This window comes from Prorops nasuta, unplaced genomic scaffold, assembly GCF_024137725.1.
Source record: "Prorops nasuta isolate Cenicafe-Biocafe unplaced genomic scaffold, Cenicafe_Pnas_1.2 PNAS00005, whole genome shotgun sequence".
Taxonomy (NCBI): Eukaryota; Metazoa; Arthropoda; class Insecta; order Hymenoptera; family Bethylidae; genus Prorops; species Prorops nasuta.
The window spans coordinates 7,857,400-7,879,779 of record NW_027116802.1 but is presented as its reverse complement, the minus strand read 5'-3'; the positions used below and the strand labels follow the sequence as shown (position 1 = coordinate 7,879,779).

Here is a 22,380-nt window from a genome sequence, read left to right as displayed (position 1 = left end):
AAATAATAAGAAATTTCGAAATGGTTCTAAGCTAAATTTTATTATCTTTCATAATTATAGGGAGATACACGATTTATTCGTCTATGCTCTGGACCGTTTAAATGGCGCACGCGATACAGGGTAATGAATCACTCAACACCTCAAAGCACAGAAGCATCATATTACAAAATATTTACCTCATAAACTGTAAAAGTTATTAATTTGTGAAAAATTACTTTCTTACAAAAATATATTTTTTTTATTTTGTGAGGTTTGTACAAAAAATATGATGTCTTGCAAATCAGCAGATAAATAAATTTTAACATTCTAACTCTGGTGTATTTTAAAAATATATCACTCTATATAAATATGATTATTTAAGCATTAGATAAAGTTTATTTCTATTAAGATTAATATTTTCGAGCAAAACTGGAATAATGATCGAAGAAAACGATAAAGAGGATTGTAATAATAGTAAAGGAAGAGAATTTCTAGCACCGGATGGAGGGTGGGGATGGATGATAATTATTGCTTCTGGATTCTCAAACGTAAGTCTCTAATTTAATCGCAATAAAAAGAGTATAAGGATAGTTATATATAATAATTAGATTATGTGGTTTTCTTCCAGTTTTTCTTATTGCCAATTCTACAATCATTTGGACTCATATTTAGAGATTTCTTCCATCAACTTGGAATTAGTGCATCGAGAACAGCGTCATTAATTAATATCAATTGCGCAATAATGTCTTGCATAGGTAAGTTTTATAAGAAATACATTGAAACAGTATTGGAGAGAAACAAATTGTAACTAACAATTAGCAGCTCTACAACTAAATTAGATAGCTATAAAGAATCTAATAACTACAATGATTTAATCGTACTTAAATGTTTACAATGGAGTTAATTACTTTAATTGCAATTGTTTTTTATCCAACACTATATGCAAGTATAAAGGTGTATCACTGAAACGAGCCAGAGCACGGAAGTAAAACTTACGTAGTTTTTATCGAAACTAAAACACACAATTAAAGAGGAAAAGTAAGCACATTTATCACGCAAATAGTTAATAAAGCTTGAATGTAAAATTAGTTTCTCTGAAATAAATGTATAATTTGTTAGTTAAATACACCACTTTCTAAAGTGCGTATTTGCACTTTTGCTATTCTTTGTATATCAATTTTTGTCTAAAGAACTTGTAGAATGCAGATAGGGAAGGGCCTCAAAAAGAAGTCTTATGAAAAAAATGAAATATCTTATTGCTACTGAAAAAAAGTGTTCTTATTTTCGTGCTGTAGTGGGTCTTCAGAGCTACACCCTACATATAATAATGAATGACCTAATTGACAAAATTAGGAGAAATTATTTTGATTGTTTGAAAGAACAGGCTTAGCAAATGGACCACTTTACCGGAAGTACAGCTATAGACAAGTATGCTTATTTGGCTCGGTCATCTCTGCCATCTCCATCTCCGTCTTGTCAGTAATGAAGACTTATATGGGATTTTTAATTTTCTTCTCTCTTTTGTATGGTAACGTTTTATGGCGTTGCAGTTACAGTATGCCTACACCTCCCTTTCAGAATATTTTCATTGAAAACCTAAATATATTCTAGTCCAGATTCTTTAATATTATTTATGTATTATATTTCATTGTGAAGCTGCAGGAACTGGTTTAGCAATGTCGGCAAACACCTTAGCCTTAAACGCCTATTTTTACAATAAGAGACGATTAGCAACTGGATTGAGTTGGGCTTTTTCAGGAATCAGTACGATATTAATGCCACAAGTATGTAATACTTCCCTCCATGAGGTGTCAAATAACGATAATCACACATTTTATATTTACTTAAAATAAATAAAATTATATTATATAATTGAATAATTGAAATTATAAATTGATAGATAAAAATAAGAATCGGCTCATTATTTTAATAAGAGTTTCATGTTTTTTACTTGATTTTAATATACATGTGACTAGTCATTTTAACTGCTAAGAAATAAATCGAAATCAATTTTTTAATTTAACTAAAGAATAAATGCAATTTTTTTTTGTGTACAGCAATAATTTGATTGTCCAAACTATTATTGCACACCTGTAATTTTCATTAAATACATAATAAAAATTCCACAATTTCAATAATATGAAACAACTTAATATCAGTTTGTCTTAAAATATGATGATTTAAAAACATTTCTTTTCAAAATTTAAGAGGTTCTTTTTTCTTAAAATTTGAATATTGGATACTAGAGGGGGGAGAGTGATCAATAGAGATTACTTGCATATTTCTTTATATTTTTTAATTAGATCAAAATATCATAAAACAAACTTACACAGCTGGGAAGGTCATATATAATATTTGTCAATTAATCTTCTTTCGAGGTCGCTGGGGGGGTCTCTAGATTATAGATATTATCGTTTTTCTAAATGAATTCATCTATCTTCTAGACGATTCAGCCTAAGTATTTACAAAAATTTTAATCGAAAATTATATGTATGTGAGCAAATACACACGTGTGTTTGTACGTAACGACAGCGCGTTTAATTCAGTAAAAAACACATTTACGAATAAATAGAAACTGTATATGCAAGACTTTGGTTCAACTGTAGTATTAATATTAAGCTTTCGAAAGCAGCAACAAGAATATATAGGGGATATCATGAATTTCAGAGGATTGAACAACTTTAAAAAGAAAAGTATTTATAGTAAAGATATAGATCTCTTATTAAAATAATGTTAGTAAAGTATTTATTTTCAAGAGATTGTCGTTTGTTATACGGATTTAAAACATGCATGACAATGATACGAATCAATCAGTCAGACATTTGGCGCTCGTATTTCTTTTGTTTTTTTATCTCGTGCTTTTGTATTTATATCAATCGATTGATTATGTTATTCTAGATGATTACAATATTAATGCCATTATTTGGTGTGCAAGGAACAGTTCTCATTTATGGCGGGTTAACTTTCAACGCTATTGCATGCGCACTCTTACTACAGCCAGTTTCTTGGCACATGCCGAGGAGAAAGAAACGGATGGAAGAGGAAGTGCAATTTGATAGTACAAGTGAAATCCAGTTGCATAGAAAAGGTGAAGCTTCGGAAATCGACAAAATATCAAACAGTCCACTGGTACCAAATTTGATTGACAAATGGTCAGTGAAAAAAAGAGTAATTAACTTTATTATCATTATTATCTTTTTTTTCTCGTGTGTCATTGATCAATTAATCTGGCTTAGGCAAGATTTCTCAAGCCAGACTGCAGAAGATAAAATTATAATTATTGAAGAGAGTGGAAGTACAGCTACTTCGATCAGAAAATCTATCCTTCACAGGGATACTGAGGAACAGCAGGAATTAAAGGTTTAAACGAATTTTAAAACATTTTAAACATAAATTTTCTAACGTAGTATATTCGCAGGATGAAAGGAGAAAGTACCAGTGCATTAGACAAATCTTAAAAAGGGTGCACTCACTATTGGATCTAGATCTGCTGCGAGATCCAATTTACGTAAATCTGACTCTTGGCTTAAATTTTGCAAATTTTGCTGAGATCAATTTTGCCCTTCTAACACCGTTTATTCTTGGGGAGTATGGATTCACCACGCACCAAATTGCTACAGTCATGTCAGTGTTGGCAGGCATGGACGTTCTCAGTAGATTCGCAATACCCTTTGTCACTGCTCTTATAAAGTGGCAAAACAGAACGTTTTTCCTTGTGGGTATTTTCGCCATGGCTCTGGGTCGCATCGGTAATGGATTCAATGTAATGAAATTCTTATAAGAAATGAATTTTGCTTAACTCTCTTTTTTTCAGTACTGGCCCATTCACAAAATTATATCGGTACTATTGCTGTGTCTATATTGATCGGAGCTGGAAAAGGTCTGAGAACTATTTTCATTGCCCTTGTGATACCAAGTCACGTGCCTCTAGCCAGACTGCCAGCTGCCATTGGCATACACTTGCTTATCAGCGGGATAGTTTTGCTCTCAATGGGTCCCCTCGTTGGATGGGTGAGAGACATCAGTGGCAACTATACCTTCACGCTGCATTTCTTAAATCTATTCACTTATCTGACCGTTATCTCATGGACATTGGAGATTTACTGGAACAAGAAGATAATGCATTCAACCACAAACGAAACTTGCACGTCCAATTCGACGTGAAAGCCTAATGACAATAATATTATATTTCTTGCAATTCTTCTTAGTTATAGACTCCCGCCTTTTTCCGCTTCTATTAGCATACACGATATATTACTCCTAACAAAATCAAATATGCAACAATATTTTGTATAACATTGCTAAAATATTACGTATCTTCGAGAAATATTCCCAACGTATCGCTGTAAATAAACCTGTTACGCTACATGGTAAAGCCCCTTTTAGAGCTTTAAATTTAAGTAGGGTGGGCTACCTCTTCAGCGATTAATACATAAGAAAATTGATCGAGATTAAACGTAAGATATGATGGAGTTGAGGGTGGCTGTAAGAGTGTCTGAGCAATTCTGCTCAATCCAATAAAATTGTATAAGGTTTAAACTCCGACTTTGAAGTGGTAGTTTTGGTATGCAGATATTAAATGAGATTTGAAGTGTTCATGAACATTAAAATTTGCTTCTGGACCTTAATAACATATGCAGAATTATTTAGAGCGAAGTGAAAGATTTATTCGAACAGCGTTCTCTTTCCTATCAGCAAAATCGATTTTGGGACCTAGAAATATTTTTTTACTTTATTACTCACACACAGGTATATCTTTTATTATAAATAAAAATAAATATTTTTGTAAACGATCGTCTATCGCTTACAGGTTAAAGACTGTCAGTTGATATGATTATATACATTTGCTTATCATTGGGAGAGTTTAGCAATGAATGGTCCCCTTCATTGGTTGAGTGAGAGACGTCATTGGTGACTATACCTTTACGATCCACTTTAAAATTTTTTCACTTACCTCACACCGTTATCTAATGGACAGTGGGGATTTATTTAATCAAGAACAGAATGCATCCAAATGCAGACGAAAATTACATGTCCAAATCGATGTGATAGTCTAATGACAATATATTATTTTGTATAATTCACTTTGGATATAGGTTGCTACTTAGCTTCTTCCTAAGAAGATGACCACACAAATATTTATAATTACTATCAATACTATTATCATAGTCCTATTACATTTGGTATATTGACCAACGTTCCATTTTATCCTTGAAGATCTCCTTATCGAATAGATAGAATCAGCAATGACGAAACATGGGGCGAGATTAGATTGTGAATATAGAAACTCTTTATTCGTGTCTGTAATTACTTAGCTCTAACATAAGGCGTGTTAATGATTATTCAGCATTTAGATAGTATTTATTCACGATAGTTCGGGCGTGATACATAAGCTAAAGACTAGGCTGGTCAGGCCACGTGTGCACCAATTAAATCAACCTTTATATGTGAAAATCATTAATTACTTAAGTGATGAAACGACGTAATTATTGTATTTAACTGTTAGAGGATCTTATACAAGATTTTGTCTATAAACAGTGCCTGAATCCTGACAATGATGAAGAAGGTTCCTCCAAATGGGGGATGGGGATGGGTGGTGGTACTAGCAAACGCTCTAAACTCAGTGAGTATTTTTCAGTGTATCAACTAAATAATGAAGTATTATTTAAAAATTGTGTGTTTGCTGAACACTTTTTCACCCTTTACAGTTATCTACGATACCTATACTGCAAAACTTTAGTCTGGTATTCAAAGATAAATTTAGCCGATTAGGATTAACAGCTACGGACGTCACTATAATAATAAACATCAATATGGCCTTTGGGATGATACTCGGTTTAATCAATGGCCCACTTTTAAGGAAATACGGTTACCGTAAAATTGCCGTTTTTGGCTCGTTTATTTATACCAGTGGTGTAACGCTAACCGCATTTGCGAATACTTTTGCGCTGATCATTGTTACCTATGGAATAATGGCATGTATGTATGTGAGTTCAATCTTACAGCACGAACAAAAAGACATTAATCATTCATACGATTAACCCTTACGTTTTATGATTGCGTCTACAAATTATCGTTAAAGCTCTGGGGATGGGCTTGATGATGTCTTCCTTTTCTTTGGCGTTGAACTCTTTCTTCACAACAAGGCGAAATCGCGCGACGGGTTTGGCTATGACAATTACAGGCTTGGGTCCAATATTCATGCCCCAGGTTACATCATTTCTTATGACTTTCTACGGTCTACAGGTAAACTTGATCTTCTCACAAATCAATAAAAATTCATCACCTAAGAGGGGAATCTAGTATAAGAGGTTAAAAAATATAAGTTATCTTATTGTATCAACTGTGAAGAACACAAGTAGTGATAATAATAAAACAATATTTTTAGAATGATAAAATAAGGCATTCTTCAAGTTAAGAGAAAATTAGTTTCTTATTTTTGTATATTGTTTTTATAAGTAATTGAATAACTCTGCTTATTCTTCATAAAATGTATTTTCTATCAACGCTTTTCGTCTAATTCCTGTAAATTATTTATTTCAAAAGCAAACCAAGAATGTTATCTTAAAGATAAGTGGATATTTGGTACCAGTACTATATCTATTAAAGAAAAAATACAATAAAAAAATATTAATAGTGCCAAGAAACCAATAATTTTTGTGATACAAATAAACAGAATTATTTATCGTTATGAACTCGATCTTAAAATTGCTTTAATATATTTTGATGATGTTGTATATATTTAAAAAAAAGCAATAACAATGATGATTAATGAATATATGTACACGTGCAGGGTACGATATTAGTCTTTGGCGCCATCAGTTTTCATTCTTTGATCGCTGCATCGCTTCTTCAACCGCTAAAGTGGCATTTGGTGTTCTGTCCTATATCTCAAGCAGAGATTCAAGAACTAAATGGGAATAAGTGTGATGGTGAGTAAGTAGAGAAATAACTAAATAGTGTTTTTTCAAACGGACTTATCTCAAGTATATAATATGTTAGTTAAAATATCAATGGAATATATTAACAAAATATTATGTGAATTATTAATCATTTTTTATCTTATGGCATGTATGTATTCGATTACTAAAAAAGTGAAATCAGATAATAAAAATATCATCAATTAATAATACGTCTTTTAGAATTTTAGTAATATTTTAAAGATAACTTTTCATTTTCTGAAATTAAACTGGACTATTTATATTCTTTTCACATGAACTATAAAAAAAGAGTTTAAAATTTGTATACCTTGTTCTTCAAAAACATAGCTATCAATAACTATTTGTTTAATGAATTTGAAGAACTCCTAAGTATTGAATATCATGTCAGGTATTTCAACTTATAAAACAATATAAACCTCCTTAAATAAAATATTAAAAAATCAATATTTATCTGTTTGCTAAGACACTTCATATAACTATCTAGGCTTTAAACCTTCAATGGTATTATAATTATTTTTATCATCCAATCGTAGATGACACCGTCTGTTGCGAGGACAATGGAAGCTACAAAACTTCAATGGCAGAAATTTCGGCAGCTATTGAGAGGAAGCGAAGGGTCACGATATCGAGTATTGATCACGATATTGAAGTTAGTAGCATTTACGGATTCGACACGCCACTACCTACTCAATTATCGGAAACTGCGAACTGTAAATATTACATATCAAAACCATTTAAGAAAGAAAAAACAAAAATTATTATGAATATTCAGAATTATGAGAAATAATATAATTAATATAAAACGAGTAAAATAACTTTATCACGTTCAAACGCATGTAATAATATTATTCGTGCCACAATAGCATAAAATAGTACTTTTTAGCACAATAGAAATGTTTTTACGTAGATTCCAAGGCGACTGTGTCTATTTACAGATGAGGAATGGTACACTTGTCGCGTGCAAAAGAATGAAAAAGATGCACTTTATTAAAAAAAATTGTAAAATATAATAGCAATTTTCATTTACAATTCAAAAGATTAGTCGATTAATGAAATTTTGAAAATTTTATGAAAAATTTAATAGGTATTATTAGGTTTTATTTTTGTTTACTTTGTGATTATTTTTCATACAGCTGCTTCGGAGAAACAGCTGGACGAATTGAAAGATGTGACGCCGGATTACCACTGGTGGAACTCATGTAAGATACAATTTTCTATCAAAATTAAATTGACGACAGAAGATTAGATTTGTGCAGACTAGGTAGTCAGCGGCTTCTGCTAAATAAACGCACGGATAAGAAGATGACTCAATAATATATTGTGATATTTTTTACACTTTACTATTTTGACAGTAGTTTTCTATGACTGAAAACTACTAGAAAGTGGCGATAGTATTGTACTTCTTTTGTCATAGGATTGAAAACAAAAGTAACGCTTTCCCTTTTGCAAAGTATTTGCCATGGAGCGAAAGTAAACCAAATATAAACCACCGAAAATACATGGATGAAATTGGTATCAAAACAGCAATTTTTGGCCCCAAAAACTACTGTAAGCTATAACTATTTTGCATACACCTGTATAGGTAAATGTGCGTAAGCAACGTGATGGGCACAGGCATAATTCAAGACAAACGGAAACTGAAGCACAAACGATGTCAAATTAATCCATAAAAACATCCTAGTAGATAAACCTAAAAAGACATTTTTATCTCCATAACTATAAGAGAGTGTTGAACAAAAACTAACTGCTTTTATAATTACAAGAACTTTCTAATTATTGTAACTTAAACTTTCAAAAATAAATTTAGAATCATAGATAAACAATATCTATATTTTAAATGTACAATTGCATTAAAATTATATGTAATTTCAATTTTATTTGTTCAAATTTAAATTGCACTAGTTGAAATACTCTTGTAATTATAATTGCAATCACAGTTTTCTTAATATTCCTATAAGAGCAATCTTTTTTTTTCAAATAACCTTTTCGAAGTTCTTTTTTCATTGCATTCAAAGAGATCTTAGCAAAAAAATTAATAGTTTATAAAGTTATGCAAATAAATGAATTGTTAATAACCAGTTCTAGCATTTTTATCTAGAACGGCTCCATTTGTATAGAAACAGAATATAACCTTTTTTTAATCGATACTGTGGATTATCTATACATATATAATTGAGTAAAGTGTTATTATATAAATTCTGCAGGATAATCTTCCTATTTCGTTTCAGGCAAAAGCGTAAATACAATAAATCTTGGCAGCAGTGTAAAAATATTCGACGAACCTAGCGATCCATTCATCAGAAACGATTTGACCATTGATGCACCGAAAATATTACCAAATTGGCAAAATATAAAGGGCCATGTGAATAGCGACATGACTGTTCGGAATTTGCGTGACGTTCATACAACGAAAACTGATATAAACGTTAATCACTCGGAAATTTTAATTAATGGGTAAGGCTCATATATGTATAAGAATTGGCTATAATTGACTGTAGCTAATCCCAATCTAATTAATTTTCATACGAAGCACCCAAATATAATCGATCTTAATTGGGATTTAAGATTTTAATCCTGTTATTAAATAGTTAATTTAAAAAGTTATTAAACATTTGTTTAATTCTTAAGCTCATATTAAAATGAAATTATAAACACAGTTATAGCTGTATTTTTCGATTATGTAATTTTCAATTTTTTTTTTTTTTTTTTTAGGAAAATGCCAAAATCCGTGACTTCACGCATCTTCCGTGGAATCGTACAATTCTACGACTTAAGCCTATTGCGAGATCCAATTTACGTTAATATTATGCTGGGCATGTCAATAGCAATCTTTGCAGAATTAAATTTCTCACTGCTAACGCCTTTCATACTCGGTGACATGGGACTGAGCAATAGCAAGATCGCTACTGTCATGAGCCTTGTCGCCAGTTTTGACTTAATTTTCAGAGGTGTGGCACCTTATGTGGGCGAGTGGTTGAAATGGTCAGCCAGGACGATGTATCTTTTCAGCCTGATACTTTTGATCATCAGTAGAACAAGTGAGAATACTATATACGATTTCTTACAAGAGATATGTTATATATTTTAAATACTTTTCAAGTTTTCAAAGTCAACCAGAGGGAAATATTATTGAATGGCTACTAAATGGTTACTTATCGTACAGTTTTCATCACTTAGAGCTTTGTAACCTATATATCAATTTATTAGGAAAATGACATCAATTCATGCAAAATTTTCTATAGAAGTTTATCTTTAATTAATATGTGTATACTTATTTAGTCATTTTACATTTTCTAAATGAAGTATTTACGAGATATTTTAATATGAAATTATACTCATGACATGTTAAATTATTTCTGATATTTCAAAAGTGATAGGTAGGTCAAAAGACGGTTAAAAGATATTCTAAAAAATGGTGTGATTTATAGTAATCGAATTAAAGAATTTTTATTCTTTTACAGTTGGTATTTATTAGGATCCAGACATTCAGCGAAACATATGTCTGTGTAAAACTCTAATTGCAATTAATTAATACTTTATTTGAATAAAACAATAACAGAGGTTTTAAAAAACTTTGTAATAGAAGTTGGATGAAAATTGAATAGAAAATACAAATTTTACACGTTTTGAACCTTTCTCTAAAAATTGCGATCTGTTATATATTTAAAACTAGTAAAATTAGATACAGAAAAGAATTTTCCGAATTCGATTTTTTTTCGAGATATTTAATAGTCTTATATTAATTTTAATGTATACTTTGTACAGAGTAAAACTTTTAAAGTGACCCAGAGGGCATACCTAAGATTACATTGACCTCCATAACTAAGGGATATATCAGTGTTTGTTACAGAACCTTTTCGAACCACCTTTCAATTTATAAGAGGAAAGGTTCAATATAAAAAACTGATATCTCTAATAATTATAGCGTGACAAACTTGGTACATACTCCGTGTTATGTTAGTTGGTCTCACCTCACCCTACAGACACCTATCTTTCAAAGCATAAAAATCCGATTGTTAAATTTTCAGCTTTGATATTTACGTTTGGGTATGGATCGATACTTTGCGTAGCAATTGGTTTGGGAATCGCAAAAGGAATTAGATCCGTATACATGGTTCTAGTAATTCCAAACTACGTGCCATTGGAGAGACTGCCGTATGCATCTGGTATTCAAATGTTGGTCAATGGCATAATACTGATGGCAGCTGGCCCATTTCTAGGTAAAATGTCCTTCCTCTTGTAGCATTTCAACTCTTTTTTCGATTAAAATACTCGTTTTTATCTCACAGGCTTCATTCGTGACATCAGCGGAAGCTACATACCTTGCATTTTTGTGATAAACTGTGTTACAGCAGTGACAGTAATAATTTGGACTGTAGAGATGATAGTACTACGAAGGAAAGCTCGAAAAATAAATATCGAACATAAGAAAATTGATTCGATCGAATAAGGGTCGATAACACGAAGAGCAGTCCTGAAGTGTTAAATTAAGGCCGTGTCCTTGTTGAATCCCGTTTACTTGAGAAGCGGATCCAATTAGTCGCGATACTTCCCTTCGGAGAAACAATGAGACGCAATTCCCACACAGGCCAACTTTCAACGAACGTTACAGTCGACTTCGTTCAAGCAAACTCTCACGTAGAGGTATACTATATCGCGTTTATGCGTGCATCTCTCACAAAATCTTTCAGAAGGTCACGGGATAATTTTCCCAGAACAAATCCCTTCCAACTTATTTCTCCACATTGCTACCTAATTCTTGTCGTCGTCTCTCGATTAGAACCAAGAGAGCTGTACAGAAACAATTCTAGCTAATCTCTTGCAGTTGATCGATTACAGACGTGTCAATGGGATTCCAAATAAAATATCAGATTTTTAACTCCTCCAATTATTCTTAATTCCATCTTTTCTTCGTTTCTCCTTCGTTCCAGGTACAATTCTCAATATGATTAATCAAACAGAGAAGAGAGAGGGAGAGAAGATCAAAAGAAGTAACACTTACGAGGGCACTTTGATACTTAAGAATCTATAACGTTGATCAGAAAAATAAATAAATAAGATTACAAAAGACTGGCCATAATGGCGTGCACCAACGACACTGATCGAAACTTCACTAGTGTTTAATCGGCAGCTGTACTTGGCACACGCAACAATAAATAAGCAGATGGTTATCACTGGTATACCGATACGTGCTTCACGTTGCTCATATTCGTCTTCTAACGCGGGAAACCTAAAAGTAATCGATATATTAATTTTTATCGGTTAAGATTTATGTATACTGGTTGTATACTTTAAATCGCTTCAGATCGTGTACGGTAAAACTCATTCATCTCTTTAACCATAAGAGATATCGATTTCTGCATAATACCTTTTCGGATATGAATAGAAAAAGTACGTTTTCAAAAAGGTTTTCTGCAAAAAGCTAATATCAGTTAGACAGCCGAGGTAAATAAATTTTTCGTTCAAACGTTGAGGCGAATTAAAATATACACCTTGCTGAGCTGATTATTTGTCAAGTACTTTTGAGTGTCCAGAGTATAAAACTGGCGTATTTTTCTTATTTTGTTTGGTCTCGTTAGTGCCAACGGTTGAGTTAACAACTGCGTCAACGGGATCCTGGGAATCCGCCGAAGCAAAGTCTTCGTGTTCCATGATTCCCCAAAGTGGAACATTTTCCAGGACTGTCGAAGCTACCGCTAGATTATTAACAGCCTGTGGCAAAACTTGATAAGCCGTTTCAACCGACTCTGATTCATTTTTAGCGACTGTCACCACAGTTTCTTTTTTCACCAGCCGCTCCTCCTTTTTCCTTTCATTCAAACGTGATTTCTGCTCCTTATCAGTCGAGTTACCTTCTCTTATCTTTACTGGCATCGCGGTCACTATATATACCCGTTCCTTTTTTGATCTATCCTCATGAATGAGCTCCCTCGCTTTCTGCGTCACGTTTCCGACATCAGCTTCCGCTATCTCTTTCTCTTTCTTAATGTCCTGTAAAATTTCATGTCTTTTAATTTCTCTTTATCCTCAAACACTTTTCATCGTCATTACCTTACGAGTCTCTAATTTCTCGTTAATAGATCTCAGATCGAGATCATTGAAGCTGAAACCCGTTAGTGCAAAGGACTTGACGATATCCTCTTGGGAGAAATCGTCCATGTCTGGTGCGTCGATTGGCTCGGTGGTCGTTAAATATTCCTCTGGTATTTTTTTCGACGGTGAGAGGTACGGCCTTAAGGAGCTTGGCAAGGCTGTGCTCAGTGTTGTACCTCTCGAATACTCCTGAAAATTGGCGTAGGATGAAATCAAACACATTTACGGCAAGTATACGTAAGATTTCTAATTGCAATTCTCATTCAATCCAATTTTATACATTTTTCGGAAGATTATGAATTTTATTATTTAGTAGGTCTACAATAAATAATATTTGATGCTTTAAGGCTATTTTCAAAAAAATATAAGCAGTTATCACACAAGTTTTATCGAACATAAATGAGAGTGTCTTTGAAATTAGCCAATAAATTTTATGTGATAATTTTGGATTTAACGAGTCTTGCAATTTAAAGCTCTTCATAAAATATCGTCATACCTGTATAGTCCAGTTGTCTATATTCTTTTGAAGTCTGCGAACGTCTATCGAAGTATTTAATCTGTCAGACTTTACAGTTCTATCGACAGACATTGGTGTAGTAGAAGAGATATAATGATTAAGTGTTGATTTCTTGGTCGATTTTGGTGGTTCGACTATTTTGATCTCATTTCTAGATTCCTCAGCATAATAACGATCATCGGTCAATGTATATGGAATTAATCGTGACTGAGTCCGTTCAGGTTTACCTTTCAACGATTCATGAGCTTGCTGGAATGGCAATGGCGTATACTGCGACGTGTATGGTATAATGACCTGTACCTAAAAATTAAAAATAAGTGAGACAAAGCTGATCACTCAATTAAAAATTTATACTAAGAAATTTGAGGCATCCATTTCAAGATTGAAACTTCCAATATTTTCAAGAGATAAATTTAACTCGAGATTTAAAAAGTGTATGTGCAAAACTCGATCTTTGATAGATTTCAAGAAAATAGTCTTAGTAAAAATTGTTTGGCCTATAGATTACAATTTCTTTCAAATTATTAAGAAAAATATTTGTTGATGACTGTGGATTTAGCAAGTTTTGTAATTTAACGCCTCATTTGAGATACCATTTCTGAAAATACCTGCTTGCTCCTCTTCGCGCCATTCGGGGTATTATTCGTTTCAACAGAGTTCTCGTGCACACGGGAATCATTCCTAACAATTTCATAGTCACTTAAATGTTCGTGAATGAGATTCGGTCGTGAGGTAGTTGTAGAGAGAAAAATGGACGAATCCCATGGATATTTGGATTCACCAGATGATTGTTGACTCGACTGATTTTCTTGAGACGTAGGCAGAACCGTGTAAAATTCTTCTATGACGTTGGATGATGGTTTGGGGTCATCGAACAAGTCCTCTGCATTTTGAAACGAGTCATCCTTGTTAAAATCACTGTCCTGACCGAATTCGAGAACCGGAGACTGCTGAAAATGCCAGTTGAGGTTGCTGGATTGGTCATTCTTCGTTACGTCAGAGTTAGGAGCTTGCTGCTCCGGGTGAGATCCACTGGGAACTAAATCACTATTGTATCTCAAACGATTAGAATCGTCGACCGTTGACTGAGTGGACAAATTCTCTTCGTAAAAATTCCCATTCACCGGATCAGGAGTAGACAAAATTTCATGGACGTTGTTATCAGGAATATTCTGAGGTTCAGGAGGAGCAATTGGCGAAGCTGCGTACAAATTTCCATTGAGAGTCGGAACTTGTTCAACGCCGTGTTCTGGACTATCCTGAGACTGAATAATGTTGATTGGGGGATCTTCATAAATATTTCCATTGGAAATGGAAATTTGATCGACGTTGGAATCTGGAATATTCTGGGGTTTATAGGCTACTGTATCGTGCAAATAATTAAATGGTCTTGCTTGGAAAAGAGGTGGCATGGGTCCAGGGTACAAGTGTGGATTTGTTGGTGGAACGAATCTGGAACGGTCATCCTGGCCTATCTGTGGTACCGCGTAAGGTACTTTGGAGAACTTCACTTCTTGCGATGCTGCCACAGACAAACCACCATGAACGTCATGGTGATCCGGTGGTCCATAAATTCCTGTTTGTTCCTGAGGAGGGGGAGGAGGGAAGGAAGGTGGAGGGTGATGAGGCGCACCCCCTTGAATAGGAATCCATGGTTCCTTATTGCAAGGATTACAATTGTTGTTCCTATTGTATTCGATCGAGGATGGATTTGTTTGCTGATCCGTGGGATAATATCCATTGTTCAGCGGAATGTGACGTGGCTGATGCACTCTCGGTGGAGGCGCTCGTGATTCCGAGGCAAATGGACCCAACCAGGCCATGAACCTGGACAAGTAGCCTTGAGACTCTTTATGGTTAGCGTATCTTCCGGTTCTGGTTGGCTGATAGTTCGGTTGTGGTAGGGGAGGGGGTACCAAAAATTCGTGCAATCCTATTCTGCGATTTTTCCTCGATAGATTTGGCAAAACCCCACGGCCATTGGACGTTGTCGAGCACGCGCCCAACGCGCAGACCAGGAAGCACAGCAGCAAAGGCCAACTCTGAAAATAAATTGCATATTACGCCAATGTTTCGCTTAGTTTAACCAATGCGCTGCACGAATATAAGGAAGATCCGTGGCGCACTTATCCACGATGTAGGCCGCTAACACGTGGGAAAGATTCCGTGCTCGTATCTATGTCACATACGGAAGTTAAGAATTTTTCTCCTCGGGCGAAGCTTCTCTTTAACGAGGGCCCTTCCTTTTCACTTGAATTTTCGTTTCAAGAGTCAATCTTCTGACTATATTCGTGTGTATCAGCATTTGGTCGTTGAATAAAAAGATATGTGTTTACTATATAGCGATTTTTAAACGTTTTAACGTCGAAGAAATTCGACAGGAAGAATGAATTTATGAGGACTCGACAGTCAAGGAAGTTAAGAACTTTTCTCCTCGGTTGAAACTTTTCTTTAACGAGGTTCCTTTGTTTCAACTGGAATTCTGTTCTACCTTTTCGTTGCAATAATACTCGTGCACATATTGACGTTTAGTCGTTAAACGCAAACACATTGTCTGAAGTGTTACTAAAACGTTTCCGGATTTCAAATAGCACGTTTGGAACGTTTTGATCACTATATGTGCTATGTGGGTAGCAAGTAAAAAGAATATAGAGATTTGTAGTATTTGGATAGTCAACTCGGCTATAGTTGTTCAATTAACTTGTTAGATATAATAATGCTCATACCAAAAGTAAAAGAAAGTCGTTGCGAATATTATTGGTCAGACTGCTAATACTGATGTTCTTTATTTTACAAAATATAACCGAGTTTTAAAATAATTTCGATAGGCTGTCATTTGGTTAAGCAAAAGCACAGTAACAACAACGGTTTAGGTCGACTTTGTTGAAAAGTCAATCGCTCCTGAATTCTCATTAATCTATTCTAAAACTATTTTGGTAGATAAAATTTCATGATAATATTAGGTAAGTTAAAAACAATTTATAAAAAAATGCATAACATTTAATGTTAGTATTTATTTCCTCTAAATCAATATAATGCGAACGTTGTGTAACTTCTATCATACTTATGGACATTACCCTTCCCATGATCAATATTAGCGGACCATAAAAGATTAATCCCGATAATGCAATTGTTTGCAGTTTTCTGTTTTTCTACCTTTTTGAAGACCGGCTCGATTTTAAAACATTTTGTGTTTTTTTTTTATAATTAAAACATTTTTATATTTGTTAGTGAGTTTAATTTTGGGAAACCTGACCTTAGTTGTGTTCAAGCTACAGAGAACTTCATAAGCACTGAGTAAAATATGTAGCATGATTGGCCAGTTTCAATGAATTTCGCTAAATACCCCTAAAAACAACCATTGCTCCTAACCCTAAAAATACGTTTCCGGTCTTCGAGAGGTCAATAATGTTAAGAATACATTACAATTTTTTTCCAATTAAAATTTAATGGAATAAATAATGTTAAAGTTCAATTAATGAAATTATAAAATTTTTTTTTAATTTAGTTCTTTTATCGCAATTTTTCTTTATACTTAAAAAAATATAGTTTATAATATTCAATAAAAGCGTTTATTAAGATCATTTGATACTAAAAATAAATATAATTATTAATGTTTAAGTGATTTGTAGTTATTTAATAATTTATATTAATATGTTAATCCGTTTATTTAAAAAAAATCGTAAACGACGATTAATACAATAATTTTATATTGATTATTAAAGAATTTATAAACTATTAAAAAATATATGAATATTTATATCTTCATTTTTAACTCAACCAATACATTAGTAGAAATCATACATATATTTATCTGCAAATTTGTGCGTGTGCTTACATATTTTTTAGCTTTATGCTAAGAGTATAAAAAATCTACAAGCAATTGTCAAAATTCTCTCTTGAATAGAAACTTCAATAAATGTTGTCAGTTCTGTTTAATATATTTGATGACTAATGTTTACCAGACCTTAAAAGGGAAAACTATATACGTACATTTACTCCAAGTAACCCTAAATCATTTCCTTTCTTCTGATAAATTGTTCAATCTTCGATTTTCTTAAAAAATTATTTGTAAATAAATGTGCTTTTTTTTAATAAATTCCAATTTATTTTCTTTTATATCTAGGTTTTCTGACAATACTACCAATACTATAAATACACATCGACATTGGAACGTTACATATACAGAGAGAAACTATAGTAATTTGTTAGATTGTTTTAATACCGAAAGGATTGGGCAGACAAGAATAGGTTTATGAGAATTCGACAGTCAAGGAAGTTAAGAATTTTTCTGTGGTCGAAGCCTCTCTCTCTCTCTCTCTGTTTTCACTCGAATGTCCGATTTACATTTTCGTCCAAATAGTACTTAAACTATACGAGTACACATCGACATATGACCGTTAAACGGACAAAGAGGTTATATGGATTTTTTTTAACGTTTTAACGCTTAAAGGATTTGCAAGCAAGAATGGGTTTATGTGAACTCAATAGTCGAGGAAGTTCAACACTTTTCTCATCTAGCGAAGCTTCTCTTTAACGAGGCATCTTCGTTTTAACTCGATTCTTCCTTCTGCCTTTCTGTTTTAATAATACTCATACGTATACCAATGTTTGGTGGTTAAACGAAAATATATCGTGTCAGAGACATTCCTAAAACGTTCCTGGCTTGAAATTGATACGTTTGGAACATTTTAGAAACGTTTTGATGTTGATAGTCGAAAAAGTTAAGAATTTACCTCCTCGGTCAAAGCTTCTCTTTCTTCGTTTTCACTAGAATGTTCGATTTACCTTTTAGTCCTAATAATACTCATACCATACGAGTACACATCGACAGTTGGCCGTTAAACGGACAGAAAGATACTGCAGCAATGTTTCGGAACGTTTCAACGCCACATGGATTCCTCTTTAGCAGTCAAGAATGAGTTTATGGGAACTCTATAGTAGACTCAGCTTGTTATTGTTTCTAAAGGGTGTGCGTGAGTGATTTGTCGTAAAGAAGAATGGAGAAAAAGGAGGCAAAAAGGATGAGCAGTAATGTTGAGGATCGCACGTGCTCTTTTGGCGTGTGGGAGAGTCTCTTCCTTCACTTTCCTGTGCGCTTCATTTCCGGTTCTTTCTCAGGAACTCTCGTTCTCTTCACCTCTCTGATCACCTCTCGGTACGGAGCGTATTGCGCGCGTGAACCGAATTCGATGAGAAAGAGAAAGAGAAAGAGAGAGTGGGAACGAGACAGCGGCTTAAGCGTCACACATACAGCCAAAGGATAATGTAGGTAAGTGGGCTGTGGGTATTACGAGAAGAGCAAAGAGTAGGCTACCCATAGCGAAGGATCTTCCATCTCCCATTTACGCGTTTACTTATTTATATATACGATAACTATATGAAGCCAAAATTACACTTTCTTCAAAATGTCGACTTACAACAAGCTCATGTGCATTCGTTCATAACTGTTTTTTGATAGTGGGTAAAACCACTTTTAATTGAGACATCGACTGACAAAATAACGTCGAGATATAACTGCAATACGAAAATTGCACTTTCTTTGAATGGTCAACTCACAACAAGGTAATGAGTTGGTTCCAATAGAAGTTTTTTGGTAGTGATTAAACTAATTTAGATTGAGGTATCAAATGATGAATTAAATAGAAAAAAATATTACTATATATATAAATCATAAATTATACTCTCTTCAAAAACTCGATGTACAGTCAGGTAACGTATTGAATCATAGAGGTTTTAGGATAGTGAATAAAACTGCTATGAATCGAGAAAACAATTGACTAAATAACGTCGAAGAATCGCTGAAAAAAAAATCACACTTTCTAGAAGAAGTCAATCTTCCAAGTTAAGGTGTTGATTCGTAGAACAGTTTTATTAATGGACAAAATTATTTTGGAATAAAAAAACAGTTAACGATATATTTAAATCATAAGATATCACTTTAAAGCATAATTGTTATTTTTTTAAAAAGATAACCCGACAAATCAAAGGATTATTTCATTCACTGTTTGAATAGAGGCAGAAACTGTACTGGATCAAGAAATTCGCACTAGTATACTCACTTTTAGCTTGCGAAATAACTCAGTCACGTTAATGATATATACTTATAGCCTTGCAATAACCCAACGAGCGGATATAATTAAAATTATTATGAAGCGAGAATTGCAAATTCTTCAAAAAGTTGACATAACGAGAAAATACATTGATTTGAAGAACGGTTTCGACAGAGGGTAAACCTCCTTTGGAACTAAACTACTAGTTTCTTAGTTGGAGAAATAACATCAGTCGCGTGAAACTCTTTCGCGCTAATGACATATCTTTATAACTTAGCAATAGATCATGCAGTCGAAGCATCTAATTAACACTGGATTTACGGGTGTTGATAATATACCTATTTTTACTGATATTGAACAATGCGAATGAAGAAATAGAGGGGGGGGAGACTAAATACATAAAGCAATAAAAATTTTAAGAAGTCAAATTAATTTAATTCAAAAATCTAGTGTTAATGATCATTGTGCAATAAAAATTACAAAAGCTTTAAAAATTTACCTAACAACAAAATACCTTGATTCATAACGCTGTTTCAACAAAAGGCAAACCGTTTTCGGAGCGAAGAATGTTTGTTTTTCAGTTAGTGAAATAATATCAGTCGTGGGATACACTCGTTCACGCTAATGACATATCCTTATTACTTTGCAATATCTCAACTGACGGATCTAATTAACGTCACTATGAAGTAAAAATTGATTCATAGCGCTGTTTCCACAAAGAACATAACTGTTATGGAATGAGAAATCAGCTGGAGAAATTACTACGGTTGCGAGAAATGAAGAGACAAGGTCTGCATAGCATATAAAGCATCGAAAACGTTCCTAAAACTTTGCAACCGATTAAATTAATCTAGGAATGATCTAGGAACATTTCTAGAACTATGTTTCCTATACTTACGGCAAATAATAATTTGAAAATAAACATTGAGGCCGTACTATTATTTACTCGAAAATTTTAATATTTCCGTGCCCTTATTAAATAAATTTTAAACTAACATTCGATCTTTTCTCAAAAGTCGTCTTAACAACAAAAATGTAATTCATAACGTGCAATGATTATAGCAAAAAGCAACATTATTATGGAATAGGAAATCAATTATAGCATATAATAATAATATTGATAAGAAACAAAAAGATATGGCCCATATAGAACGTACAGTGTCAAAAACGTTTCTGAAGCCTGTCAACGTAATAAATTGAGCCCCCAGGAATGTTATAATAATGTTTTTGTGTGACACTATATCTATACTATATATACAAGCTATAAGGAGTAGTATCATAACGGTAAATTAAAAAAAAACGATAATACCCCTAATAGCACACAATATTCAGGAGACATTTTCAGCATGTCCATTGGATGTGTGAGCATCCTTAGAGCGTTCTTAGGATATCCTGGGTTACTTGTGCTAATGAGGATAATATTATCTTTTGTTCATATATAGATTGACACTTCAATATTTTGATACCTCCTTTTATACGCTGTGAGGTAAATATTGTATAGCTTCTTCAAATAATCGATACAGCAATCAGTGCATTGATTCAAAAAGTTGCTCGGAGAGAGGGCATTATGCTATTAGAACGAGAAATGCTCGCTTCTCAGCTGGCGAAACAGCGTCAGTCGCGAGAAACTCGTTCGCGTTAATGACACATCCTTATAGCCTTCAATAGCTCAGCTGACGGATCTAATTAAAGAACCACGAAGAAACGATATTCCTCGCAGTCATACAGCACTTTCGATAATAAGAAAGCTACTTTAGATTTTATTTGTTTCTTCTCTCTTCCTTTCTTCCTCGAAATCTTCAGAATATTTTCTGCTTATCCCGTAAATTCACAGATCTCGATCCTCCCTTGTAACATCTTTACAAGTCGCTTTCGTTTGATCGAATCACCGACGGATAACAATTGCTTCCTTTCGAGCTATGAAGAAACGTTAAAAAAAATCATAAAGTTGAGAATTACAGAAATAATGGGATTCTTTTGCAGAATTGCGAGGAAGAAAAATCTCGAGAAAGTGTTTGAACACAAGATACCTATTACAATAAATTTCATATAAAATTTGGCACGAATTCTCTCTCGCTCGCTTTCTGTTTTAAATTGCTCGGACGACGAATAAACAATACAACGAACAGAACAGGGAGAAAAGACAAGAGAAAAGAAGAAAGTTTAAACAAATACTTACGCGTCTAATATCCATCGCCGCGTTCATTCTCTGATAGGGTATCTCTTTGGATCACTCCCACATGCTTGATAAATGAAGAAATAAAAGCACGCTCCGAGTTCACAAAGAAGAAGTATCAATGCAGCATGGCAAAGGTGGTAAAAACGGCAAGTCTGCGCAGTATCATCGACGAACGCGTCACAAATGCCGGTGGTAAGGTAAGGTTGCCCCGTGCCCGTTGTTTTTAGTTTGGACCGGCTGGCGCTCGGATCACGGATGAGCTCGAACTCGACTTCGACGACTTCCTCGAACAGCGAACTGGCTCGAGCCTCGAACAACTCCAAGTTCCAACTAGCATTGGGGGAGGGAGAAGAAAGCATAAGCAACATGGACAAAGTGTGTATACGGTAGAGATCGCTGCTGCTAATGCGGCTGCGAGCTGAGACTGTAGAAGAAGAGAGGAGAGCGTGGAGAGAAAGAGAGAGAGAGAGAGAGAGGTACCATCCACCACTACTCTGTTTATATTTTATACGTATAAATACAAATGTACCATCAAGGGAGACTCGATGATCGGCTCTCGCACTACTGGCAACACTCTCTCACGACTCGCAGACTCGCGTCGCACAGTCACATAGATCT

General features: G+C 33.9%; 3 protein-coding genes across 3 annotated transcripts; 2 read left to right on the top strand and 1 right to left on the bottom strand.

The window, feature by feature from the left end:
* Nucleotides 1-416: 416 nt before the first annotated feature.
* Nucleotides 417-4,344, top strand: LOC136773832 (monocarboxylate transporter 13-like). Its single transcript, XM_066727743.1, has 8 exons — nucleotides 417-527; nucleotides 608-734; nucleotides 1,364-1,507; nucleotides 1,636-1,763; nucleotides 2,878-3,131; nucleotides 3,216-3,339; nucleotides 3,398-3,728; nucleotides 3,794-4,344. The coding sequence occupies exons 1-8, from the start codon at nucleotides 417-419 to the stop codon at nucleotides 4,141-4,143; spliced, it is 1,569 nt and encodes a 522-aa protein (XP_066583840.1). The 3' UTR covers nucleotides 4,144-4,344.
* Nucleotides 4,345-5,316: 972 nt separating this feature from the next.
* LOC136773601 (uncharacterized) lies at nucleotides 5,317-11,808 on the top strand. Its single transcript, XM_066727380.1, has 10 exons — nucleotides 5,317-5,602; nucleotides 5,688-5,958; nucleotides 6,062-6,225; nucleotides 6,773-6,911; nucleotides 7,454-7,630; nucleotides 8,054-8,119; nucleotides 9,149-9,374; nucleotides 9,633-9,958; nucleotides 10,949-11,140; nucleotides 11,210-11,808. The coding sequence occupies exons 1-10, from the start codon at nucleotides 5,534-5,536 to the stop codon at nucleotides 11,368-11,370; spliced, it is 1,791 nt and encodes a 596-aa protein (XP_066583477.1). The 5' UTR covers nucleotides 5,317-5,533; the 3' UTR covers nucleotides 11,371-11,808.
* Nucleotides 11,809-11,997: 189 nt separating this feature from the next.
* LOC136773599 (uncharacterized) lies at nucleotides 11,998-22,034 on the bottom strand. Its single transcript, XM_066727379.1, has 6 exons — nucleotides 21,763-22,034; nucleotides 14,139-15,572; nucleotides 13,510-13,830; nucleotides 12,972-13,202; nucleotides 12,441-12,911; nucleotides 11,998-12,150 (listed from the first exon to the last, which is right to left on the bottom strand). The coding sequence occupies exons 1-6, from the start codon at nucleotides 21,787-21,789 to the stop codon at nucleotides 12,124-12,126; spliced, it is 2,511 nt and encodes an 836-aa protein (XP_066583476.1). The 5' UTR covers nucleotides 21,790-22,034; the 3' UTR covers nucleotides 11,998-12,123.
* Between the last annotated feature and the right edge of the window lie 346 nt (nucleotides 22,035-22,380).

Bases quoted from the DNA above. Each gene is read 5' to 3' on its own strand.
- LOC136773832 (XM_066727743.1), top strand. From the start codon at position 417: ATGATCGAAGAAAACGATAAAGAGGATTGTAATAATAGTAAAGGAAGA. The intron at 528-607 runs GTAAGTCTCTAA...GTTTTCTTCCAG, and splicing joins TTGCTTCTGGATTCTCAAAC to TTTTTCTTATTGCCAATTCT. The intron at 1,764-2,877 runs GTATGTAATACT...ATGTTATTCTAG, and splicing joins GTACGATATTAATGCCACAA to ATGATTACAATATTAATGCC.
- LOC136773601 (XM_066727380.1), top strand. From the start codon at position 5,534: ATGATGAAGAAGGTTCCTCCAAATGGGGGATGGGGATGGGTGGTGGTA. The intron at 7,631-8,053 runs GTAAATATTACA...TTTTTCATACAG, and splicing joins ATTATCGGAAACTGCGAACT to CTGCTTCGGAGAAACAGCTG. The intron at 8,120-9,148 runs GTAAGATACAAT...ATTTCGTTTCAG, and splicing joins TTACCACTGGTGGAACTCAT to GCAAAAGCGTAAATACAATA.
- LOC136773599 (XM_066727379.1), bottom strand. From the start codon at position 21,789: ATGAACGCGGCGATGGATATTAGACGC. The intron at 15,573-21,762 runs GTAAGTATTTGT...ATTTATTTTCAG, and splicing joins CGGCGATGGATATTAGACGC to AGTTGGCCTTTGCTGCTGTG. The intron at 13,831-14,138 runs GTATTTTCAGAA...TTTAATTTTTAG, and splicing joins GCGCGAAGAGGAGCAAGCAG to GTACAGGTCATTATACCATA.